Source organism: Zootoca vivipara, chromosome 6, assembly GCF_963506605.1.
Source record: "Zootoca vivipara chromosome 6, rZooViv1.1, whole genome shotgun sequence".
Lineage (NCBI taxonomy): Eukaryota > Metazoa > Chordata > Lepidosauria > Squamata > Lacertidae > Zootoca > Zootoca vivipara.
Genome location: NC_083281.1, coordinates 89,347,118 through 89,369,350, shown reverse-complemented (window position 1 = coordinate 89,369,350; position 22,233 = coordinate 89,347,118). Strand labels below are relative to the sequence as shown.

At 48.0% G+C, this 22,233-nt stretch overlaps 1 protein-coding gene across 1 annotated transcript in view; it reads left to right on the top strand.

Moving 5' to 3' along the window:
- The first annotated feature begins 18,001 nt into the window (after positions 1-18,001).
- The window catches only part of WSCD2 (WSC domain containing 2), a 49,178-nt gene continuing 44,946 nt past the window's right edge, over positions 18,002-22,233 (top strand). Inside the window, 1 exon segment of the mRNA XM_035119701.2 lies at positions 18,002-18,383. Coding sequence (XP_034975592.2) covers positions 18,002-18,383 — 382 coding nt within the window.

The window sequence follows — 22,233 nt, the reverse complement described above, 5'->3', positions numbered from 1 at the left end:
TCTGATTCTTCTGGTCACTTATGCCATTTTGGCATAATCCTTCAACTTAATCTGCCCTTCTTCTCTGGTCGGGACTTTATCTTCTTTCCATCTCTGGGCCAATAACATCCATGCAGACGTGGTCGCATACATATATAGTCTTTTCTGCTCCCTTGGGATTTTGGCACCTCAGGTTCCTAAAAAGAAAGGCTTCGGGTTAACGCTCAGTTTCCAGGTTGAAACAGCTCCGTCTCTCATTGCTCCCCTCCTCTTATCAGTTTCCCAGGCAGTGAAACCAAACTGAAGCGGCAAAGTTCAAACGATTATATTACGTAAGGGAAGAACTGCATATTCAAGCTAATGTCAAGAGAGCTACAAAGCACTGGCGTTCCCACAGAGGCTCCACCCTGTGACCCCAGAGAGGAACACTGTACTTAAAAATACAGAATAAAAAAATTCCTTCAGTAGCACCTTAAAGACCAACTATGTTTTTATTTCGGTATGAGCTTTTGTGTGCATGCATACTTCATCAGATACACTGAAACAGAAGCCACCAGACCCTTATGTATATTCAGAGGGTGGGGGTGATGGGAATGGGTGATGGGCTGATAGGAGTGGTAAACCTGTTGATGACTGTTAATGACTGCAATTGGTCTTGCGGGGGGGGGGAGCAAGGGCTGAGGTGCTAAGGAAAGCTTGATCATGTATGATGAGATAAGAATCCTATGTCTTTGTTCATTCCAGGTGGCTCCATGGTTTTAAGCTTGCTAATGAGTTGCAATTCAGCAACTTCTCTTTCCAGTCTGTTAACAGTCATCAACAGGTTTACCACTCCTATCATCCATTCCCATTTCAGTGTATCTGATGAAGTGTGCATGCACACGAAAGCTCATACCAAAATAAAAACTTAGTTGGTCTTTAAGGTGCTACTGAAGGAATTTTTTTATTTTGTTTCGACTCAGACCAACACGGCTAACTACCTGTAATTAAAAATACAGAAAAGCCAACTTTGCACATGGCGGAATTGCAGAAGTGGTGGCGAGCATCAGACCATCATTCCCAGAATCGCAAGCCAAAAAGCAAGGGGTGGATGTAAAGGAATCCAGGAGCACCCCCAGTTTTTGTTCTTTAACATGTGAACCCAACTGCACTTCAAGGTGGCAACTCCCTAGAGGCCTGTTTCTGTGTGCCTTCAGGGAGAGCACATTGTCAATCACCTCTTAGCCGTGATGACTAAACTGTTCAGGGCAGTAACTCTCAGTGTCCAGGGCTGGGGGCCAGCAAGATGAGCTAGCGATGGGTTCAACTCCCTGCTTATTGGATGACTTGAGCAACATAGGTGCAATTTAAGGGTGCAATAGTTGATGGGGCCGCATACCCTTTTTAAGCAGAAGAGTTGAAATATTAGAAAGGTAGTTTTGGTTTTGTCGTCAGGGTCATTTGTCATATTTTCAAACTCTGCATGGTTCCAGTTAAAAGTCCAGTGGTGTAGAGGTAAATTTCCCAAGTGCAGGAGCTCAGCATGTTTGCCCCCTTAAAGGTAAAGGGACCTCTGACCCATTAGGTCAAGTCGCGGACGACTCTGGGGTTGCAGCGCTCATCTAGCTTTACTGGCCGAGGGAGCCGGCGTACAGCTTCCAGGTCATGTGGCCAGCATAACTAAGCCGCTTCTGGCTAACCAGAGCAGCACACGGAAACACTGTTTACCTACCCGCCGGAGCGGTACCTATTGATCTACTTGCACTTTGACGTGCTTTTGTCGTGTCAATATTATTAGAAATCAACCTGAGTGCAAATCTGAGATCAGATCCACTGAACCTGGTGAAGCTTATTTCTGACCGCACAGCTTCTGCCTGTTAAACAGAGGGTTGTACAAGCATCAGTCAGGGATTCTTTAGCTACTTTGAAGGGGGTTGGACTAAAGGTGAAAAGTTAAAGGATCCTAGTCAAAGGCGACAATGAAGTGCGGAGCTCATCTCGCTTTCAAGCCGAGGGAGCAGGTGTTTGTCCACAGACAGCTTTCCGGGTCATGTGGCCAGCAGGACTAAACCGCTTCTGGTGCAACGGAACACCGTGACAGAAACCAGAGTGCACGGAAACGCTGTTTACCTTCCCGCCGCAGTAGTACCTATTTATCTACTTGCACTGGCATGCTTTGAAACTGCTAGTTGGCAGGAGCTGGGACGGGAGCTCACCCCGTCGTGGGGCTTTGAGCTGCTGACCTTCTGATCGGCAAGCGGAAGAGGTCCAGTGGTTTAGACCAGTGTTTCTCAACCTTTTTTGGGCCACGGCACACTTGTTCCGTGAAAAAAATCACGAGGCACACCACCATTAAAAAAGTTAAAAAATTTAACTCTGTGCCGCCCTATATTATAATTATGACTGTAAGAAACACTTGCGGCCGCCAGGCACGTGACAATGCAAATCGCCCTTCTCGTCGCCGCACGTCGCGGCACACCAGCCAGCGTCTCGCGGCTCACTAGTGTGCCGCGGAACAGTGTTTGAGAAATGCTGGTTTAGACCACAGCGCCACCTGCGTCCCTAGGGGGTTGGACTAGATGACCCCTGTGATCCCTTTCCAACTCTATAACTGCGATTTGATGATTCATGTATGCAAGGTAGAATACAGAGGGGCAGTGATTTACTCGGCGGACTCGGAGCACAGTTTCCCTTTTGATCTGTAAGTAAATGCACAGCTGGGTAGCAATGAAGGTATCTTGGTCTGCGATGTTGGACTCTCCTTTGCCCTGCCGTTTTGTTCCACCAGAATATCGCCTTGCAAGGGAAGAATGCACCATTCTTAAGCATGCCAGGGGATGTTATTTCATGCTGAAACTAGCACCTATCGGAGTAACCCAATGCAGGCTTCTTCATTCCCCAGGTGGCTAAGCAGCCCGATTAATGAAGCAAGCAAGGGGTTTGTTCTCAAAGATCCTGACCTCAGCACTCTTCCTTGCCAAACCCTGGGCTAATGTTGCTTCTCTTCCTGGTCCAGGCCCAACACAACTGATTTGAGAGAAAGGGAAAGAGGCAACACGGTTGGAGTGTATAAAAAGATATGTGGCACGGAGAAAGGGGACGCAGAGACGTTTTTCTCCCTATCATAAAGTTCTAGAGTTGGAAGGGTACCCCAAGGGTCATCTAGCCCAACCCCCTGCAATGCGGGAATGGCAGCTAAAGAATCCCTCTTTCATGACATGAGAACCCACGGCCATCTAATGAAGCCAAATGCTGGGAGATTGAGGCGGAGAAAAGAAAGGGAGTTAAACTCCCACAGGGAGGCAGTGAAAGCCACTAACTTGGAAGGCTTTTAAAAAGGATTGGACACAGGGAAGGCTTTCGATAGCCACTAGCCAGGATGGCTCTGCTCTGCCTCCGCAGTTTGAGCTAGTGATGCTTCTGAATACCAGTTGCCGGAAGCTACAGGAGGGGCAAGCGCTCCTCTGCTCGGGTCATACTTGTGGGTTTCTGTTTAGGGCATCTGTGAGAGCTGGTATCAGGCTTGTACCAAGGTGTTATGTACTGAGCTGAATCATAGAACAATAGGATGCAGAATCAGCAGTCTGATTGGTCCGCAGGAGCCACCCAATCCAACTCCAGGTGGAAGTGAATCCGCAACCTGATTGGCCTGCAGGAGCAGCCAATCAGGCTGCTGGCAGAAGTCAATCCACAAACTGATTGGCCCACAGGTGTAGCCCTGAAGTAGCCAATCACGCAAAGCCCATTGTGTAAATAATGTATATAAGCAGATGGTTTGGGGAAAAGGGCATTCTTCTTCTTCTTCTTCTCTTCTTCTCCTTGATGACTACGAGCTGAATAAAGAGCATGAAATTCACTCTCAACTCCGAGTATATTTCACAAGGTCAAGTGAGGTACATGACAGAGAATCTCATGCCATATTTCGTCATGTATACTTATGCAGAAATAAACCATAGAAATCAGTTCAGATTCACATGCTCTTGTTCACAGTCCCAGATTCAATACCCAGCATCTCCAGGCCCGGCTGAGAGAGACTCCCTCCTTCAAAGCCCCAGAGAGCTGCTGCCGGTCAGCGTAGACAACCCTGAGTTAGATGGACCAGTGGTCTGACTCAGTGGAAGGTAGCTTCCTATGTCCGCTGCCCTTTCTATGTTCTTTCTAACCCAGTCAGTCAAGCCTACCCCACAGGGTTGTTGTGAGGATAAAAGGGGGACGGGGAGAGAAATGTACACCACTGGGAGCAACCTAGAGGGAAGCAGGAGGAGACAAAAATGTATTTTTTAAATAAAAAAATATGCCCAGGTATTTTTGTTGTTGTTAGTTCTTTTTTTAATAGAGAATTTAATTTTTTATTCTGTTTTTGATCCCTTTTCTGTTTTTATTTTGTTGCCTTGTTTTCTTTTGTTTCCAAATTGCATTCCAGTGTTGTGCGAATTTTATTCCCACTGAATCTTAGTCACGCTAGCTAGGATCTGCTGAGAAAGGGCGGTTTAGAAATATTTTAAATCAAAGATGGTGGATTGACAGAAGACAGTTAAATAGTGCCTACTATTATAACCCATCCATGGTGTGCAGTAGCGATATCATGCTGATATCGACAAGGTCACGATGCTAGCATGAAACCAGTGGAGGTGCCCATTGCCTTCTGTGCTCAGCTTGTGCGCTCCCAGAAACATCTGCCTGGAGCTTGTTGGTTCTGTTCTCTGTGAATTTTGCTTTGATGCAGCAAGTCTCTTTGATCCTTGAAATCTAGGCAGCTTGCTGGACCAGGCCAAGAGTCTCTTACTTTGCTGTCTAACAGCCTCCAGCCTTTGGGAAGCGCTCTCAAAAGCAAGACAGGAGGAGGTGGTCCTCGCCCGCTGCTGGTCTACAGGGTCTGGCTTGCTGATATCAAAGACTTGAGAGGGCTCTTGACTTGGTGGCCTGTCTGGTCTGTCCCCTTGCCTGATCTGGTCCATGATCCCTGATGGACCGCTCTCCAGCCTGTAGCCAAGAAGAGCCCACCACCTCCCAAGGCAGCCTGCCTCATCCTTGGACAGTTCTTGGGAGGTGTTATGTACTGAGCTGAATCCTAGAACAATAGGATTCAGAATCAGCAGTCTGATTGCTACCCAATCCAACTCCAGGTGGAAGTGAATCTGCAACCTGATTGGCCTGTAGGAGCAGCCAATCAGGCTGCAGGCAGAAGTCAATCCACAACCTGATTGGCCCACAGGTGTAGTCCTGAAGTAGCCAATCACGCAAGGCCCATTGTGTAAATAATGTATATAAGCAGATGGTTTTGGGAAAAGGGCATTCTTCTTCTTCTTCTTCTCTTCTTCTCCTTGATGACTACGAGCTGAATAAAGAGCATGAAATTCACTCTCAACTCCGAGTATATTTCACAAGGTCAAGTGAGGTACATGACAGAGAATCTCATGCCATATTTCGTCATGTATACTTATGCAGAAATAAACCATAGAAATCAGTTCAGATTCACATGCTCTTGTGACATTGGGACATTGGTTTCCGGGCGGGAGTTGGTCACGGTGTGGATTTGCCAAGCGTGCCTTCCTCTTAGCACGTTTCTCCCCTGCGTCCTGAGTTCGAATGTCTTCAAAGCCCATGACACCTTTGGTAAAGGCTATTCTCCAACTGGAGCGCTCACAGGCCAGTGTTCCCCAGTTGTCAGTGTTTATACTACATTTTTAAAGATTTGCCTTGAGACAGTCTTTAAACCGCTTTTGTTGACCACCAGCATTACGCTTTCCATTTTTAAGTTCAGACTAGAGTAGTTGCTTTGGAAGAAGATTACTGTATCAGGCATCCGCACAACATGACTAGTCCAACGAAGTTGATGTTGAAGAACCATTGCTTCAACACTGGTGATCTTTGCTTCTTTCCAGTACACTGATATTAGTTCGCCTGTCTTCCCAAGTGATGTGTAAAAATTTTTGGAGACACCGTTGATGGAACCTTTTGAGGAGATGGAGATGGCGTTAATAAGTGGTCCATGTTTCACAAGCATATAGTAAGGTTGGTAGTACAATAGCTTTGTAAACAAGCTTTTTGGTTTCCCTGCGAATGTCCCGGTCCCTGAACACTCTGCAATCGGGAGAAAGCCACACTCGCAGAGCTCAGCTAATGCTGGATTTCAGCATCAACGTTGGCCCTTGTGGAAAGATAACTGCCTAGGTAGGAGAAGTGATCGACATTTTCCAACGTTACACCATTGAGTTGGATTTGTGGCACTGCAGAGGGGTTATTTTGTACTTATTGGTGCAGCCCTTTGTTTTTTGGATGTTGCGTGATAGGCCAAGCTTTTTGTAAGCTTCTGCAAAGATATTTAGGATGGTTTGGAGGTCATCCTCTGAGCGTGCTCACACTACATTGTTACCAGCATACTGAAGCTCTATGACGGAAGTTATGGTAACGTTACTCTTTGCTTTCAGTCTGCTCAGATTGAAGAGCTTTCCATCTGTTCGATATATGATTTCTGCTCCGGTGGGGAGTTTCCCTTCGACAAAATGTAGGATCATGGCAATGAAACTAATGAATAGAGTTTGGGCAATAACACACACAACCCTGTTTAACACCTGATCCACCCCGTCTCTCCCAGAGCAGCGGAGGAGCAGCCCGGGGAGCGCATGGGTGGGCAGGCTCCTAGCCACTCTGAGACAGAGTGGAGAGGCGTGATTTTCACTCCCCACTCCCCAGTCCATGCCTAACCAACCCCTAGGTATTGCCCCTGAGACTGTGTGCATTCTTGGGTTTCCTTCCTCCAGAAGAGCCAGTGATCTGAGAGTCTGTCATGGATCTCAACCTGGTGGGCGGTCAGATGCAGAGGCATTATTGAGCCTGGGATCAGCCCGTTCTCGACTTAGCACCTGCTGCGCCCACAAAGTGCCAGATGGTGGGGGGCGTGTGGTAGCCCCCCTGCCCTTCCTGACAACCTGCCTCTTTGCGTGGTCTTCCTTTTGTCAACTGCCTCCAAATCAGGACCTTATATTACTTTTATCCAGCCGCCTGGAGCTCATCTTTCCCCAACATGAGTTGCACAGCAGCAGAGTAAATCGAGAAGTCCACATCCATGCAACTCCAAGCACCTCTGCCTGTCTCAGAGAAACCCCTGGCAGAGATGAGTGTGCCAGACCTCTTCTCCTTTCCTGTGTAGGTTGAAGTGGAAGATTCTAGAAGGCCCGTTAACTATTCCCCCTCCCTCTTGGAACAATGAAAGGGCCCTGAAGTTGGTCGCAATAAACTTCACGCTTCAGAGAGCAAGATGCGTTTGAATAATTACACGAGGAAGCAGAATTAAAACATTTATTTATACTCCACGCCGTCTACACCAGCGATATTTTAAAGTTAATCATCTCAAGACAGATGGTGGAACATTTGGGCCTATTAAATTAATGACATTCAATGTTCTCCATTTATTTTCTTCTCGGTTATTTTTGGACATTTGTCATATTTTTTTTTCTTTTCTTTTTTGTGGTGGGAAAGAAATGAATAAAGGGAAGCAATGGATCTGCCCAGAGCTGGGGTTCACCACTACAAATGCCAGAGTCTCTTCCATGGAACATGGAACGGGGGTGGTACTAATTATGCATTTATTTAGTGTCCATTGTACTGTCACAAAGGTGACAACAACCCTGCAAGGTAGGTCTGTCTAATCAATACTAAGGGATTGCCAAGGGCGATGGAAAGTCAGAGTCCGGCAACATCTGGGCATCCACAGCTTCTCCTGCACAATGTCTTTACTATCTACATGAAAAGATATAAATTCAACAGGTGCTGCTATTCCTCGCAGGGTGATGCAGAGATGGGGAAAGCTGCACCTGTGGAATTTCTGCCTGAAGATAAGATAAGATATCTTTATTGTCATTGTCCCCTTGCAGGAACAACGAAATTACTCGGTTGCTACATCCACTCAGATAAAGCATTCCGCATAATCCAAAATTACAAAACCTAATTAAAAACAGTAAATATAATACAAATAACAAGTAAAATAAGATGACTTCAAAGTCCAGGCTTTCCATTTAAGGCCAAAATCTCTCTAGAGAAGAAACTGTTTCCTGAGACGGCTCGTTCTTGCCTGCATAGTTCCATATCTCCGTCCCGATGGCAGGAGCTGAAAGAAATGGTGACCAGGGTGCGTTGGATCTCTTGATATGTCTAGTGCTTTTCTACGGCACCTGGTGGTATTGATTTGTTCTAAGGTGGAGAGTGGGCAGCCAATAATGCTCTCTGCTGTTTTAATAATTCTACACAGCCCTGCTCTGTCCTGAGAAGTACAGCTTCCGTCCCACACACATAAACCGTACGTGAGCACGCTCTGTATGGCACAGTGATAGAAGGCAAGCAGCAGCTTTTGTGGAAGATGTTTTTTTTAGGACAGTTTTTTTGAGAAAAGTTGTTTGAGGACAGGGAACAGTGGATTGCAAGGATGGAAAAAGAGTCTCGAGTCCTTGAGACAGTTGCTGCGTTTCATGTGGAAAGAGAAAGCTCTCTGTTGTCTGGGTGTGTTTTCCCCCCTTTCCCAGATGAGCTGCAGAATCCACATTGGCCTTTTAAATTCTGGCAATGGTTAACTTTAATTTTCAGTTTGGGTGTCTGCAGGGAAGTTGCAGGGAGGCACAACACAAGCAAACCCCTTCACAGTCTTTGTGGTATCAAAATGCTTTCCCACCCCCTCCCTCTCTCCCTCCTGCGTGTCTGTATTTAAGAGAGAAATGAGTCACAGTTGGTTCAACAGCTCTTTGAGGTGTTAAAAGTAAAACTTCTTTTCACATACACACACACACGCACACACCAAAGATTTGCGTTTTCCACTCAATAAACATTTCTGGGGTGAAGCAGCCCAGAACAGGGTAAACTTTATTTCCACCTCTGCAATTCATTTTGTCCTGGAGCAAAATACCCATAATAAGCGTGGGCCCAATAGAAATCTTCTCCCACATGTGGAAGGGCTTGCAAACAGTAAAGAAATGGGAGAATTGGCCTGACAGCTTGAAAAGTTATGTAGAAATCCAGAAAGGAGAAATGTAACAAATGGTGAAAATATGCACTATAAAATGTTGATTTTCTTGAGTCAAAATGAGAGTACCCCTAAACATTTTTTTAAAAAAAGCACTCAAAATATGAATAATCTGGCTAATGGAATAATCCCGTCTCTTGAGGAGTACGGGTTTGAGGGTTTGAGCCAAGGTCTCTTAAGTCCAGGTTCATTCCAGTTCTTTCCACCTAAACATTATGAAGAACTTCCTGACAGTAAGAGCTGTTCGGCAGTGGAATTTGCTACCAAGGAGTGTGGTGGAGTCTCCTTCTTTGGAGGTCTTTAAGCAGAGGCTTGACAGGCCAAGAATGTCAAGAATGCTTTGATGGTGTTTCCTGCTTGGCAGGGGGTTGGACTGGATGGCCCTTGTGGTCTCTTCCAACTCTCTATGATTTTATTTAGGGAAGCTTTTAATGTTTAATAGATTATTGTATTTTACTATTCTGTTGGAAGCCACCCAGAGTGGCTGGGGAAACCCAGCCAGATGGGCGGTGTATGTATGTATGTATGTATAAATAAATAAATAAATAAATGTGACATCTATCTGTCTCGAGGGATAATGGCGTGCACCTCCGGGGGTGAAGCCAAGTGTGTATGGAGGTCCTGAGTTGCACAGGTGACGGGGCAGAGGAAGGGGGGTGCGGTGGGTGCAGTCAGCCCCGCGTGTCACCTCTTGGGGTGTGTGTGTGACAAAATGCCAGGTGGCACTCACTGCAGGGCCTGCAACATGCCCGAGCCATGCGTCTCTCCTGGGAGTGATGTGGTGGCTTGGGCGCACGTTGGCTCCGCACTGCCCAAAAGGTCCTCCCCCCCCCAGCTATAGGGCGGCTGAGTGGCAGGAGGCAGGCAGAGGCCCTGTGGTGCACCCCGCCCCTATGGGAAGCTCTCCCCGCCCTTGCTTCGCCCCTATGGGCAGCTCACCCTGCCCCTGGGTGCGCTCTCCCAGTCGTCTGAGTGGCTTCCTCCACTGTTGGCAGGTGACAAGACACACCCACCCCTCGGTCTAGCAGCTGATGTGGTCCAAAGGAAAGCAGAGCAAGATATTTGGCACCAGCTCGGCTGCCAGAGTTGCTGGAAGGAGGCGTGCAAGGCGCCATCGAACCACCTTAGGGACTCCACTCTGGATTTGTGTAGGGTTGTGTAGGGGGAAGTCCCTAACTCACTGAGGGTTCAAGACCCATTGGCTCCCCTCACCTGGTTTAACCGGCCAGTCGAAGCCGTTCCCGTGTTATGGCTGCTGTCGCATGCCGGCAGCTTCCAGGAGCCACAGGTGAGAGCTGAGTGCAGGGTGGGGGCCAAAGGAGGACAGACTATCCCAGAAGGAGCACATCGTGTCTCCCTGCAGAGAAACTAGGTAAAGGGACCCCTGACCATTAGGTCCAGTCATGACCAACTCTGGGGTTGTGCGCTCATCTCGCATTATTGGCCGAGGGAGCCGGCGTATAGCTTCCAGGTCATGTGGCCAGCACGACAAAGCCGCTTCTGGCAAACCAGAGCAGCACATGGAAACGCCGTTTACCTTCCCGCTGTAGCGGTTCCTATTTATCTACTTGCATTTTGACGTGCTTTCGAACTGCTAGGTTGGCAGGAGCTGGGGCCAAGCAACGGGAGCTCACCCCCGTCACAGGGATTCGAACCACGGACCTTGTGATCAGCAAGCCCTAGGCTCAGTGGTTTAACCCACAGCGCCACCTGGGTCCCCTCCTCTAACACCACATAGGAACTACCCCTCTAACACCACATACACCCCCAGGTTTATTATATACCAAGAATAAAGAGCCTCTGGGCATGTAGAGAGGGACTTTATGCACCTATTTATTTATTTATTGCATTTCTAGCCCACCTTTTGACATACTAAAATGTCATTTCCCCTAGCTCAGTCGCCTTGTGGCAACACAGTCTCTTTGGGAACTGCTGACCCTCACATTGTAGAGGCATGGTGGGCTATTCAGCAGTTAGGCGAAGACACTCTTTGTGTGCTCAGAGGAACAGTGTTCCCTGTGGTTCTCTCACGTATCTGGGCTCAAATTGAGCTCTGCTTGTGCTTTGGTTCCGTCAAGCCATAGTGTTGCCTTTCTCTACTGGAGTCAACCTGTGTGGGAATGTTCAGGGAGGCAGGAGAGGATATACAGTATTGTTCATTAATATCCTTTTAAACTTGCGCTAGCAAGTTCTATAACTTAGGAGAGTTTCACCTTCCCCTTTTAAACATGCAGAGCAGAAAGCTGGTTGCAGGCTTGTGTGAGCCTCTCACTATCATACAATTCAGTACAGTATTGAATTGTATGTTCCTGGTAAGTTCCCTTTTAATCCCTCTTAAAAAGAATAAACATGCCACAATCTTATTTAAAGTCAATAAAAGAAGTTTAGTCACAGCATCAGTTCACAGTTGGATCCCTGAAGGCAGACTTAGTTACAAAGTATGTAGATTTGGGTCTACCCCATACAGGGGAATGATCCCAGTGACTGCAGGCTAGAAGTTCTGCAGTTCACACGACTAAAGGAAGATGGAGAAGAGTCAAAAAGCAGTGTGCTGCATGCCTTGCCCTTTTGTTACCTGGGCAGGTAATAATAATAATAATAATAATAATAATAATAATAATAATAATAATAATAATAATTTATTTATACCCCCATCTAGCCGGGTTCCCCCCAGCCACTCTGGGCGGCTTCCAACAAAATATTAAAATACAGAAATATTAAAATACACATAGGGACCCAGGTTAAACCACAGAGTCTAGGGCTTGCTGATCAGAAGGTCGGCGGTTCGAATCCCTGCAACGGGGTGAGCTCCCGTTGCTCGGTCCCAGCTCCTGCCCACCTAGCAGTTCGAAAGCACATCAAAGTGCAAGTAGATAAATAGGGACCGCTCCAGTGGGAAGGTAAACGGCGTTTCCGTGTGCTGCTCTGGTACGCCAGAAGCAGCTTTGTCATGCTGGCCACATGACCCGGAAGCCGAGGGAGCTGGCCACATGACAAACGCCAGCTCCCTCGGCCTATAGAGTGAGATGAGTGCCGCAACCCCAAAGTCGGACATGACTGGACCTGATGGTCAGGGGCCCCTTTACCTTTACCTTTATTTATACCCCCATCTAGCTGGGTTCCCCCCAGCCACTCTGGGCGGCTTCCAACAAAATATTAAAATACAGAAATCCATCAAACATTAAAAGCTTCCCTAAACAGGGCTGCCTTCAGATGCCTTCTGAAGGTCTGGTAATTGTTGTTCTCTTTGACCTCTGGTGGGAGGGCATCCCACAGGGTGGGTGCCACTACCGAGAAGGCCCTCTGCCTGGTTCCCTGTAACTTGGCTTCTCGTAGTGAGGGAACTGCCAGAAGGCCCTCGCCGCTGGACCTCAGTGTCCGGGCAGAACGATGGGGGTGGAGATGCTCCTTCAGGTATACTGGACCGAGGCCGTTTAGGGCTTTAAAGGTCAGCACCAACACTTTGAATTGTGCTCGAAAATGTACTGGGAGCCAATGTAGGTCTTTCGGGTAAGGTCACGGCCTCCTCTAGTCACATGCAAAGGAAGTATGTCCCAGCCAGGAGGAAACAGGAAGTTTTCGACTGGCTGGACCAAGCATCCCCTTGCATGTCCACTCTAGGAAAACAAGGAATGTTGTACTTGACTGCTACTTATGTATTACATCCCACAACCTGCACACCGTAAACTTCTGTTTTGCACCTGGTACATATCTGTCAGGGATGTGGTGAATACTCTTGAGTAACGACCTTCCACATGCTTGTCTTTCAGACGTTTTTATTGGTGCACATTATTTACAGTGTAACGAACTACTGATTCCATGTCTACCCGCTCGAGTCAGATTCCTGCACTGCCCCCTTCCGCGTTCTGGACCAACATAAAAGCCTCGGAACTGAGAAGCGCCTCCCTTTCCTCCTCCTCCTCCTCAATTCCGGCGTCGGGGGGACGGGTCTTCTGTCTGACCAATTCCTGTCCTCTCTGTCCGCCTCCCTTTCCTCCTGCCTATGGAGCAGGAGCTCTTGGATGCTGCCAGAGCCCTGGCCCTCCCTCTCTGTTCCCTGACTCCCTCCATCATACCCTTCGCTCTCATGACTGCTGGGAGACGGACTGCTTTGGATGAAAGGGGGGATTTCCTCTATAAGCCCTCCCCCTTACAATATCAAACGGTCATGGGTGTAGACAGGGGGGCAGGAGGGGGCAGTTGCCCCCCCCTAGAAGCAAAAAATTATTGTATTTTACAGACCAAAACCAGCACTTTCCCCCTCCAAAAACTGAAGTGGAAAGGGCTTTGCTTTAGCAAGAGCAGCTCTCCACTTGCTGGGGGGGGGCAGGAACACAGCTGTAACAAAAACACATCAAATAAATAAAGCAAAGTGGCTACCAGTACTTAAGCAGTTAAGACAAGGGAGAAGAATATCCCTTCAGGCAAGGTTCACCCTATTCACCCTATTGTTCTTCAGTGGGAGCTGTTAATGAGCATTCAGGGATCGCATTAACAGTTCTTTTGGCGATTTAATGAGGGTGCAGAGGATTCAATTTGACTAAGGTGGCCCTGCAAGGCTAAAAGGAAGTGAATAAGAAAGGGGGGGCTGTAGCTTTTGATAGACACAGTGATGTTTATAAAAAGCAGTGGTGTTCCAGTCTGCCCCTCCTTCTGCATCTGTATACTGTAAATCAGGGGTGGCCACCTCCCAAGAGACTCTGATCTACTCACAGAGTTAAAAACTGGGAGTGATCTACCCCCTTTTGGGGGGTTCAGATCAAAGCTGTTGAGTTTTTTTAAGGAAGGGAAGCCCTGTTTGGGGGGGGGGTTAGGTCAAACTTGTTGAGCTTCTTTTAGGAGGGAGGGAGGCCCATTTTTGTTTAGGGCTTCAGGTCATAGTTCAGCTTTTTTTAGGGAGGAGGAAAATTTTGGGTGAGCTTTTTTTAGGGGTGCCAGTGATCTAGCAGTGATCTACCACAGACATCCAGTGATCTACTGGTAGATCACAATCTACCTGTTGGACAAGCCTGCTGTAAATCAAGCAGAGAGAAAGCTGCTTACAAGGCTCCTGTACAGGTGTACCAGTATCTTCCTCTTGCTGCAGAGTTCTAGCATCACAGCGTCAGCCAGAGGCACCCACAAATATGAGTTATCCCTCTCTCTATTTCTTCCTTCCTTTCCTCCCTCTTCCATCCTCAATAAAATACTGGGGGGGGCAGATAAGCCCCACATAGAAAGCCCATCAACATGGGGGGGATGACTCTTTAAAATACAGTATTTACCAGTAATTGGGGGGGGGAGGCACCTAGGCCTCTAGGAGTTGGCTGCTATGCCTAGGACAATTCAAGAAAGCAGAATGATGCATATGCTATGGTAATATATCAATAGAATCATGGAATTGTAGTCAGAAGGGACCACAAGGGTCATCTAGTCCAACCCCCTGCAATGCAGGAATTTCCCCCCAATGTGGGGTTTGAACCCACAACATGGTTGAAATATTATGCTGATATGCAGCAACGCCTCGGAGTGATCGTGACTGCGGCCCTGTCTTGCCTCGCCCTCGCCCGCCCTGCCACCCGCTCTCCCCTGCTTGACCCTCCCGTCCTCTTGCTGCAGAGTTCCAGCATCACAGCGTCACCCAGAGGCACCCACAAATATGAGTTATCCCTCTCTCTATTTCTTCCTTCCTTCCCTCCCTCTTCCATTCTTAATAAAATACGGGGGGGGGGGCAGATAAGCCCCACATAGAAAGCCCATCAACATGGGGGGGATGACTCTTTCAAATACGGTATTTACTAGTAATTGGGGGGGGGAGGCATCTAGACCTCTAGGAGTTGGCTGCTATGCCTAGGAGTAGGACAATTCAAGAAAGCAGAATGATGCATATGCTATGGCAATATATCAATAGAATCATAGAATTGTAGTCGGAAGGGACCACAAGGGTCATCTAGTCCAACCCCCTGCAATGCAGGAATTTTTTCCTAAGGTGGGGCTTGAAACCACGACATGGTTGAAATATTATGCTGATATGCAGCAACGCCTCGGAGCCGTCGTGACTGCGGCCGTGCCTTGCCTCGCCCTCGCCCGCCCTGCCACCCCCTCTCACCTGCCCGACCCTCCCGTCCTCTCCAGCCAAGCAGGGTAGCCGCCGACGCTGCCAGCCCCAGAAGCACAAGGTGGCCGCTGCCGCTGCCGCCACAATGTCGTCAGGCCAGCTGGCCCTGTAGCCCCGCCCACGTTCCCACTTTGTGGCCCCGCCCCTGATCGACCATGGCTTGCCCCCCCCTAGTTTTGATCCTGGCTACGCCCCTGCAAACGGTGCAGAGGCGATTGGAAATAGCTGAGAGCTGTTGTGTGGACTTAAAGGGCCTATGAGAGGGGAGAGAACAACAGCGTCACACTGCTCTGAGAATGGCACAAGTGAAGTGCTGCAGGGATGTCCGATCCTCTTCCCTTCTGAAGTGCTGGACCCAGTACCTTTACAGCGAGACATTTCCATGTTCTCCATTGGCTTTAAAAACTCTGAGCAGAGGACGTTCCCTTTGGGGGGGGGGGGGGTTCACAAAAGAGACACACACTGAGAAACTGGAAACAGTCTATCCTGTGTACAATAGGCTCTGCTTTTGTATGAAAGCCCTTTCCCCCAACCAAAGGGAGCTTTTCTTCTCTCTGCACTTCCCTAAATTCATCCCAAACCAACTGGGCAACACCGTAGTCCACATGCAGACTTTTCATTCATTCATTCCAGAACATATAAAGGTAAAAGGTACTGAAAATAAGTTTTTATTCGTTTTCCTTAAACATAACAACATTAATTCAACTTTACATATATTCCAAACTATTTGACTTCCTTCCTTCCACCAAGTGGTAAATTCTGTCAATCCTATTTCGTATTTTCTATTTACATCAAGTTTGTATCATTGTAGAGGTTATGCTACTACCCCTAACGCTCTCATACCCATGTAATTACCCTTGGCATATTCTATAAATTTACTCCATTCTGATCGGAACTTCACATCATCCAAGTCTCGCACTCTGTGTGTTAATTTGGCTAATTCCATAAATTCTAAAACTTTCGTTTGCCACTCAGTAATAGATGGAATTTCATTTGTTTTCAATTTCTGGGCGATAAGAATCCTAGCAGCCACAGTGGCGTACATGAAAAATCTTAAGTCAGTTTTTGGAATTTCTTTGTCCACCAGTCCCAACAAAAAAGCCTCTGGCTTTTTCGGGAACGTGTATTTCAAGATTTTTTTTAATTCGTTATATACCAAATCCCAAAATTATTTTATCCTTTTGCACCCCCACCACATGTGGAAAAATTCCCCCAGCAATGTTTTGCATTTCCAACACCATCTGGTGTTGGAAAAAATAAAGGTAAAAGGTAAAAGGTAAAGGACCCCTGGACCACTGGCTTAGGAAGGGGGGGTGCGGTGGGGGTGGCTTGCCCCGGGTGTCGTGGCAGGTGATGCCCCTGCGAAGCTCGTGGCAGGTGATGCCCCCCTGGGCTGCTTGCCACTCACCATGGGTGCCCCCATGGGTGGCTAGTCCCGCCCCCGGGTGCACAGCATGTGCGCCACTCTGGCACCCGGAGCAGCTAGCTCCGCCTCTGCCCTGGACAGTTAAGTCCAGTCAAAGGCGACTACGGGGTTGCGGCACTCGTCTCGCTTTCAGGCCGAGGGAGCCAGCATTCATCCACAGGCAGCTTCCAGGTCATGTGGCCAGCATGACTAAACTGCTTCTGGCACAACAGAACACTGTGACAGAGACCAGAGCGCACAGAAACGCCGTTTACCTTCCTGCCGCAGCAGTACCTGCCACTACACATTCAAAAGACTACCTGAGCAGTGAATGGGGGGGAAGGGTCAAGAGCACCCCAGACTGAGAGTTCAAGGCCAAATCCTGAGACCTAGGGGTGGTAAACTGGGAGAGGAGGAGGGCAAATGCCCCCAATAATGGGGATTCAATTATGGGGGTTTAATGAGGAGGGGGAATGTGTGCCACCTGGCGTTCCTCAGAGAAGAAGGTGGGATTTAAACATAGTAAATCAAGAAAACTAACCCATAAATGGCATGTTGTCCCAGGGTCCTTTCTTTCTCCTAGCCCAACTCACTTCTATTATGAGAACTCTTGTGGGGAGAGTTCAGGCAATGGAGCCTGCGAGCGAAAGCTTCCACTTTACCTGAATGATCCTTTTGATGATAACATAACACAGGTATACTCTCAATTTTATGTGTAGCTTGGCCTTGAGAGGGGACGAAAAACAGGCAACAGAACCCATTAGCTCCAGAGATGAAGGTGGTTGAAGTTCACTGTTTCATATAATAAGCAGCCACTCGCGGGTTTCCAGCCTCCAGCGTATAATTCACCCTCCTGCTTTCTCTTCCTGACAAGTTTTCTCCTCTTTGATTTCCAGGTAGAGCGTTCTTGTTTGGATGCTGCCGCAGTGAGCCGAGGTTTGTTTCGCAAAGTTCCCAGCCATTCCTTTATTCCTAGGAAGTCCCTGGATATGTCTCCATTCTTCATCTGAAAGGGGAGTCCCTCCTGCCTCTTCTGTTCGAGGAGTGCCGTCAAAACAACCGATCCCATCAGATGGAAAGCCGGCAAAGGGAATCCGGTCGGCTTTCAAACGGCTTTTGGAACACATCCCTCTCCTAAACATGATCCCTCCGTCGATGGAATCTCTGGGCCAGATTCTGAGAGGATGTGAATGGGAGGCAAAGGCGCCAGCAGAAAACGATGCTTTGAGAAAGCGCCACCTTATCTCAGAGCAAGACTGATATCTAAAATAAGACAATACACCTTCCCTTTCCAAGTCTAGGCCTGGGGGACCATTAGAATCGTGTGGTGTTTTGGGTACCCAATATGCCAAAATGCCGCATTTGAGCCATCGGCAATAGCACACTGTCGTCTCCCTTCCGTTTTGGCCTTTGACATCAACCACAATTTATTCCGCCTGCTTGGGAATTCCTTGGCAAGCTCACGGCTGGAGCCTTTCTGCGTGCTGCGGATTTGTGCCCAGTCAAGGAACGTAATGAAACCGGCATGGCCAAGCTCCTGCTAAAGTTCCAGCGGTATTTTCGGCGGAAACCCATCCGCTTCTTCACGCTCATTGCCCTCTACCTGACTGCTGGGAGTTTAGTGTTCCTCCATGCCAGCTTCACCGGAGAGGTGAGAGTCTTGGAGAATGTGCCCAGGGCCAATGATGGCCCCGGGAATGGGATGGAAGCCCAGTCTTTGGTGACGCTACAACTTGGCAGGGAGTTTAAAGAGACACCGGAATCTTTGACCGTAGCCCGGAGGTATGGATCTTGGTTTAAGAGCCCTTCCAAGGATACAGCGGGGAGGAGCAAGATAGGGGACTACGGCGGGACTTGGAGTAGAGCTCTCAAGGGCAGGAACGTGCGAGAGAAGGAAGAAGACAGAGGTAACATCTCCTTTGAGCGGGTATATGGGAGACAAATGAAAGCTTTTGGTTTGGAATGGAACGTAAAATTTTTGCTGGGGTTTCTGAAATCCAGCCTCTTTTCCTTCCCTGGGTGGTTGTTTTTTTTTGCAAACGTCTTCTCTCTACAGGTCGCATCCTTATGAGGACGACGTCAAATATCCCCCTGGTTTGAATTTGGGATCAAAAATAATGATTGTCAAACGTTCAGAACCTGAAATTCAATTCTGTCTCCTGCTTTCGCTTTTGTTCCATTCTGAACTTTTGCTGCCGCTTCCTCCTTCTCCCTGGTTGGGTGATCCCAACCAATCAGGGATCACAATGCAGCCAGTTCCAGCCAATCAGGGAGCCCAGCAAATAAATATACCAATGTTATGTTCTTTCTTTCTTTCTTTCACTATTCAGTATGTTTATAAATGATCCATGTCAGCCCTTTCTGGCCTAAAAATAGGGTGGGGGTGGGGGACAGACGTAAGAAGAAGAAGAAGAAGAAAGAAGAAGAAGAAGAAGAAGAAGAAGAAGAAGAAGAAGAAGAAGAAGAAGAAGAAGAAGAAGAAGAAGAAGAAGAAGAAGAAGAAGAAGAAGAAGAAGAAGAAGAAGAAGAAGAAGAAGAAGAAGAAGAAGAAGAAGAAGAAGCAAACAGTAACCTGGTTATGATTTCTGCTTGTAGTTGATTGAGGGAGGGGCTGTTTACAAAACTGAATTAGACTGCATTCACAAGGCAGTTTATTCTGCTTTCATGACATTTCGCTAACTATGTGTTTCTGCATTTCATCTGAGCTTCCAGGGGACATAGAAACCTCTTCCAGAAATACAGCAGAATATGGTGCAAGTTTAATGCTTATTTCCATATAATTGGCTTCCAGAAAAAAAGGGTTTATAAGCAATATGCAAATGAGTGCTGAACTTGCTGTGTGCTCCCTATATTTCTGGAAGTGGCTTCTCCGTCGTAGGAAAGCTAAGATATAATGCTGAAATCAACAGTTATGGAAATGTCATGAAAATGGAACAAGCAGTCATGCATATGCAGCCTTAGTGAATAGGGTGATGTTGTGATACTATGGAAAGAAATCATAGTAAGCTCCCCTCTGCAAAGTCAGGACATTGGTCTTTGTAGCCCAGAGCGGTCTGCTCAGCGATGGAATTCTCTCCCCTTGGTGTGGATTTCAAAACAGGTTTCAGTAAGCCACCCTCTTTCAAATTGCATCTTCTTAAATAAGGCTGAGCCTCCCCCCAATCTGTTTTTTTAAATAAAAAAATCACTGTTAAATGTGGCAGCTCTCATCAGCTTTGATGGCCTAGAAACAATTTCGTAAGAAAATATAACTAACAATATTTGTTCTCCAAAAGCATCCATTAAAATGTGCTGATGAATTCTTTAAAAAACAAATAAATTGCAAATGAATGTGGACATTAAGAGAACCAAATTTAAGATTGGAAAACACTTACAGCTCTCCCCACCAATACCTTTGCCACTGCTTCTTGCTCCCCCAGAATTTGCCACCTGAGGCAATCACCTCACTCTGCCTAAGGGTAGGGCTGGCCCCGAGTGTTCGGAGTGTCTGGAGGGCCTTGTTTTCCTCAAATAATAATAATAATAATAATTTATTATTTATACCCTCCCCTGCCCATCTGGCTGGGTTTCCCCAGACACTCTGGGCAGCTCCCAATAGAATATTAAAAATACAATAAAACACCAGACATTAAAAACTTCTCTAAACAGGGCTGCCTTCAGATGTCTTCTAAAAGTCTGGTAGTTGTTTTTCTCTTTGACATCCGATGGGAGGGTGTTCCACAGGGCGGGCGCCACTACTGAGAAGGCCCTCTGCCTGGTTCCCTGTAACTTGGCTTCTAACAGCAAGGGAACCGCCAGAAGGCCCTTGGCGCTGGACCTCAGTGTCCGGGCAGAACGATGGGGGTGGAGATGCTCCTTCAGGTATACTGGACCGAGGCCATTTAGGGCTTTAAAGGTCAGCACCAACACTTTGAATTGTGCTCGGAAATGTACTGGGAGCCAATGAAGGTCTTTCAAGACCGGTGTTATGTGGTCTCGGTGGCCGCTCCCAGTCACCAGTCTAGCTGCCGAATTCTGGATTAGTTGTAGTTTCCGAGTCACCTTCAAAGGTAGCCCCACGTAGAGCGCATTGCAGTAGTCCAAGTGGGAGATAACCAGAGCATGCACCACTCTGGCGAGACAGTCCGCAGGCAGGTAGGGTCTCACCCTGCATACCAGATGGAGCTGGTAGACAGCTGCCCTGGACACAGAACTGACCTGCACCTCCATGGACAGCTGTGAGTCCAAAATGACTCCCAGGCTGCGCACCTGGTCCTTCAGGGGCACAGTGACCCCATTCAGGACCAGGGAGTCCTCCACAACATCCCGCCCCCTGCCCCCCCAAAAAACAGTACTTCTGTCTTGCCAGGATTCAACCTCAATCTATTTGAAGAGTCAGATGTGGGGCTGATTTGGCGCAGGTCAGGTGTTCTTCAAAGCCAAAAGCCCAGGCATCATCGCATCCCTTTCACTTTGCTCTGCTGATGGTGTATTTTGACTGGTGACTTATGGGGACTGTCTGGAGAGCACTTAGTGCCTTGAAGGCCTCATTTACTCTACCTGACAGGTTGCTTATTTTTTTGGAGAGGAGAGGATGCCGCTGTGCCGCTGCTTCATTCATTACAAAGTGGAAGGGCAGCCCAGAGGCTCCTCTGTCATTCCGATGCCGTAGTCCCCAGAACCCTTGTCAACATGTCGTAAGCAAAATGTGGGGATAGAGGGAAGTTTTTTCTCCCCATCTCACAACCCCAGAACATCCGAGCAACCTGAATGTTGGAAGATCCGGGGCTTTAAAAAGAAAGGACTTCTGCACACAGCTCAGAGTTAAACCCTGGAACTCCCTCCCACAGGAGGCAGTGATGCCCACCAACCTAAGGTAAAGGTAAAGGGACCCCTGACCATTAGGTCCAGTCGTGACCGACTCTGGGGTTGCGCGCTCATCTCGCATTATTGGCCGAGGGAGCCGGCGTATAGCTTCCAGGTCATGTGGCCAGCATGACAAAGCCGCTTCTGGCAAACCAGAGCAGCACATGGAAACGCCGTTTACCTTCCTGCTTTTGAACTGCTAGGTTGGCAGGAGCTGGGACCAAGCAACGGGAGCTCACCCCGTCACAGGGATTCGAACCGCCAACCTTCTGATCAGCAAGCCCTAGGCTCAGTGGTTTAACCCACAGCGCCACCTGCCCACCAACCTAGATGGATTGAAAAGAGGACTGGACAAATTCATAGAGGAGGAGAAGGCTACCGAGGACCTCTTCTGCTTGGGTCCTGCTTGTGGTTTCCATTTGGGGCAGGATGCTGGGCTAGATGGGCCACTGGCCTGATCCAGCAGGCTCTCCTCCTCGAAGCATAGGATTATAGAGTTGGAAGGTACCACGAGAGTCATCTAGTTCAACCCCCTGCAATGCGGGGATATTTTGCCCAACGTGGGGCTTGGACCTACAACCCTGAGATCAAGAGTCTCATGTTCTACCAACTGAGCTATCCCAAACATTTTTTTAAAAATTGCACGGTTCCCATACCGGGAGTCGAACACTGACCACCTGGGTGAAAATCAGGAATTCTAACTGCTGGGTCTTATGTTCTTATGATTTGCAAAGGAGAGGGCTATCGATGGCCACTGGGCAACGGTGACTATGCTCTGCTTCCACAGTCAGTGATGCTTCTGAATGCCAGTTGCTGGAAACCATAGGACGGGAGAGTGCCGCTCTTCTGGTCAGATCCTGCTTGCCACAGGGCCACCTGCTTGCCCACTGCAAGAACAGGATGTTGGACTAG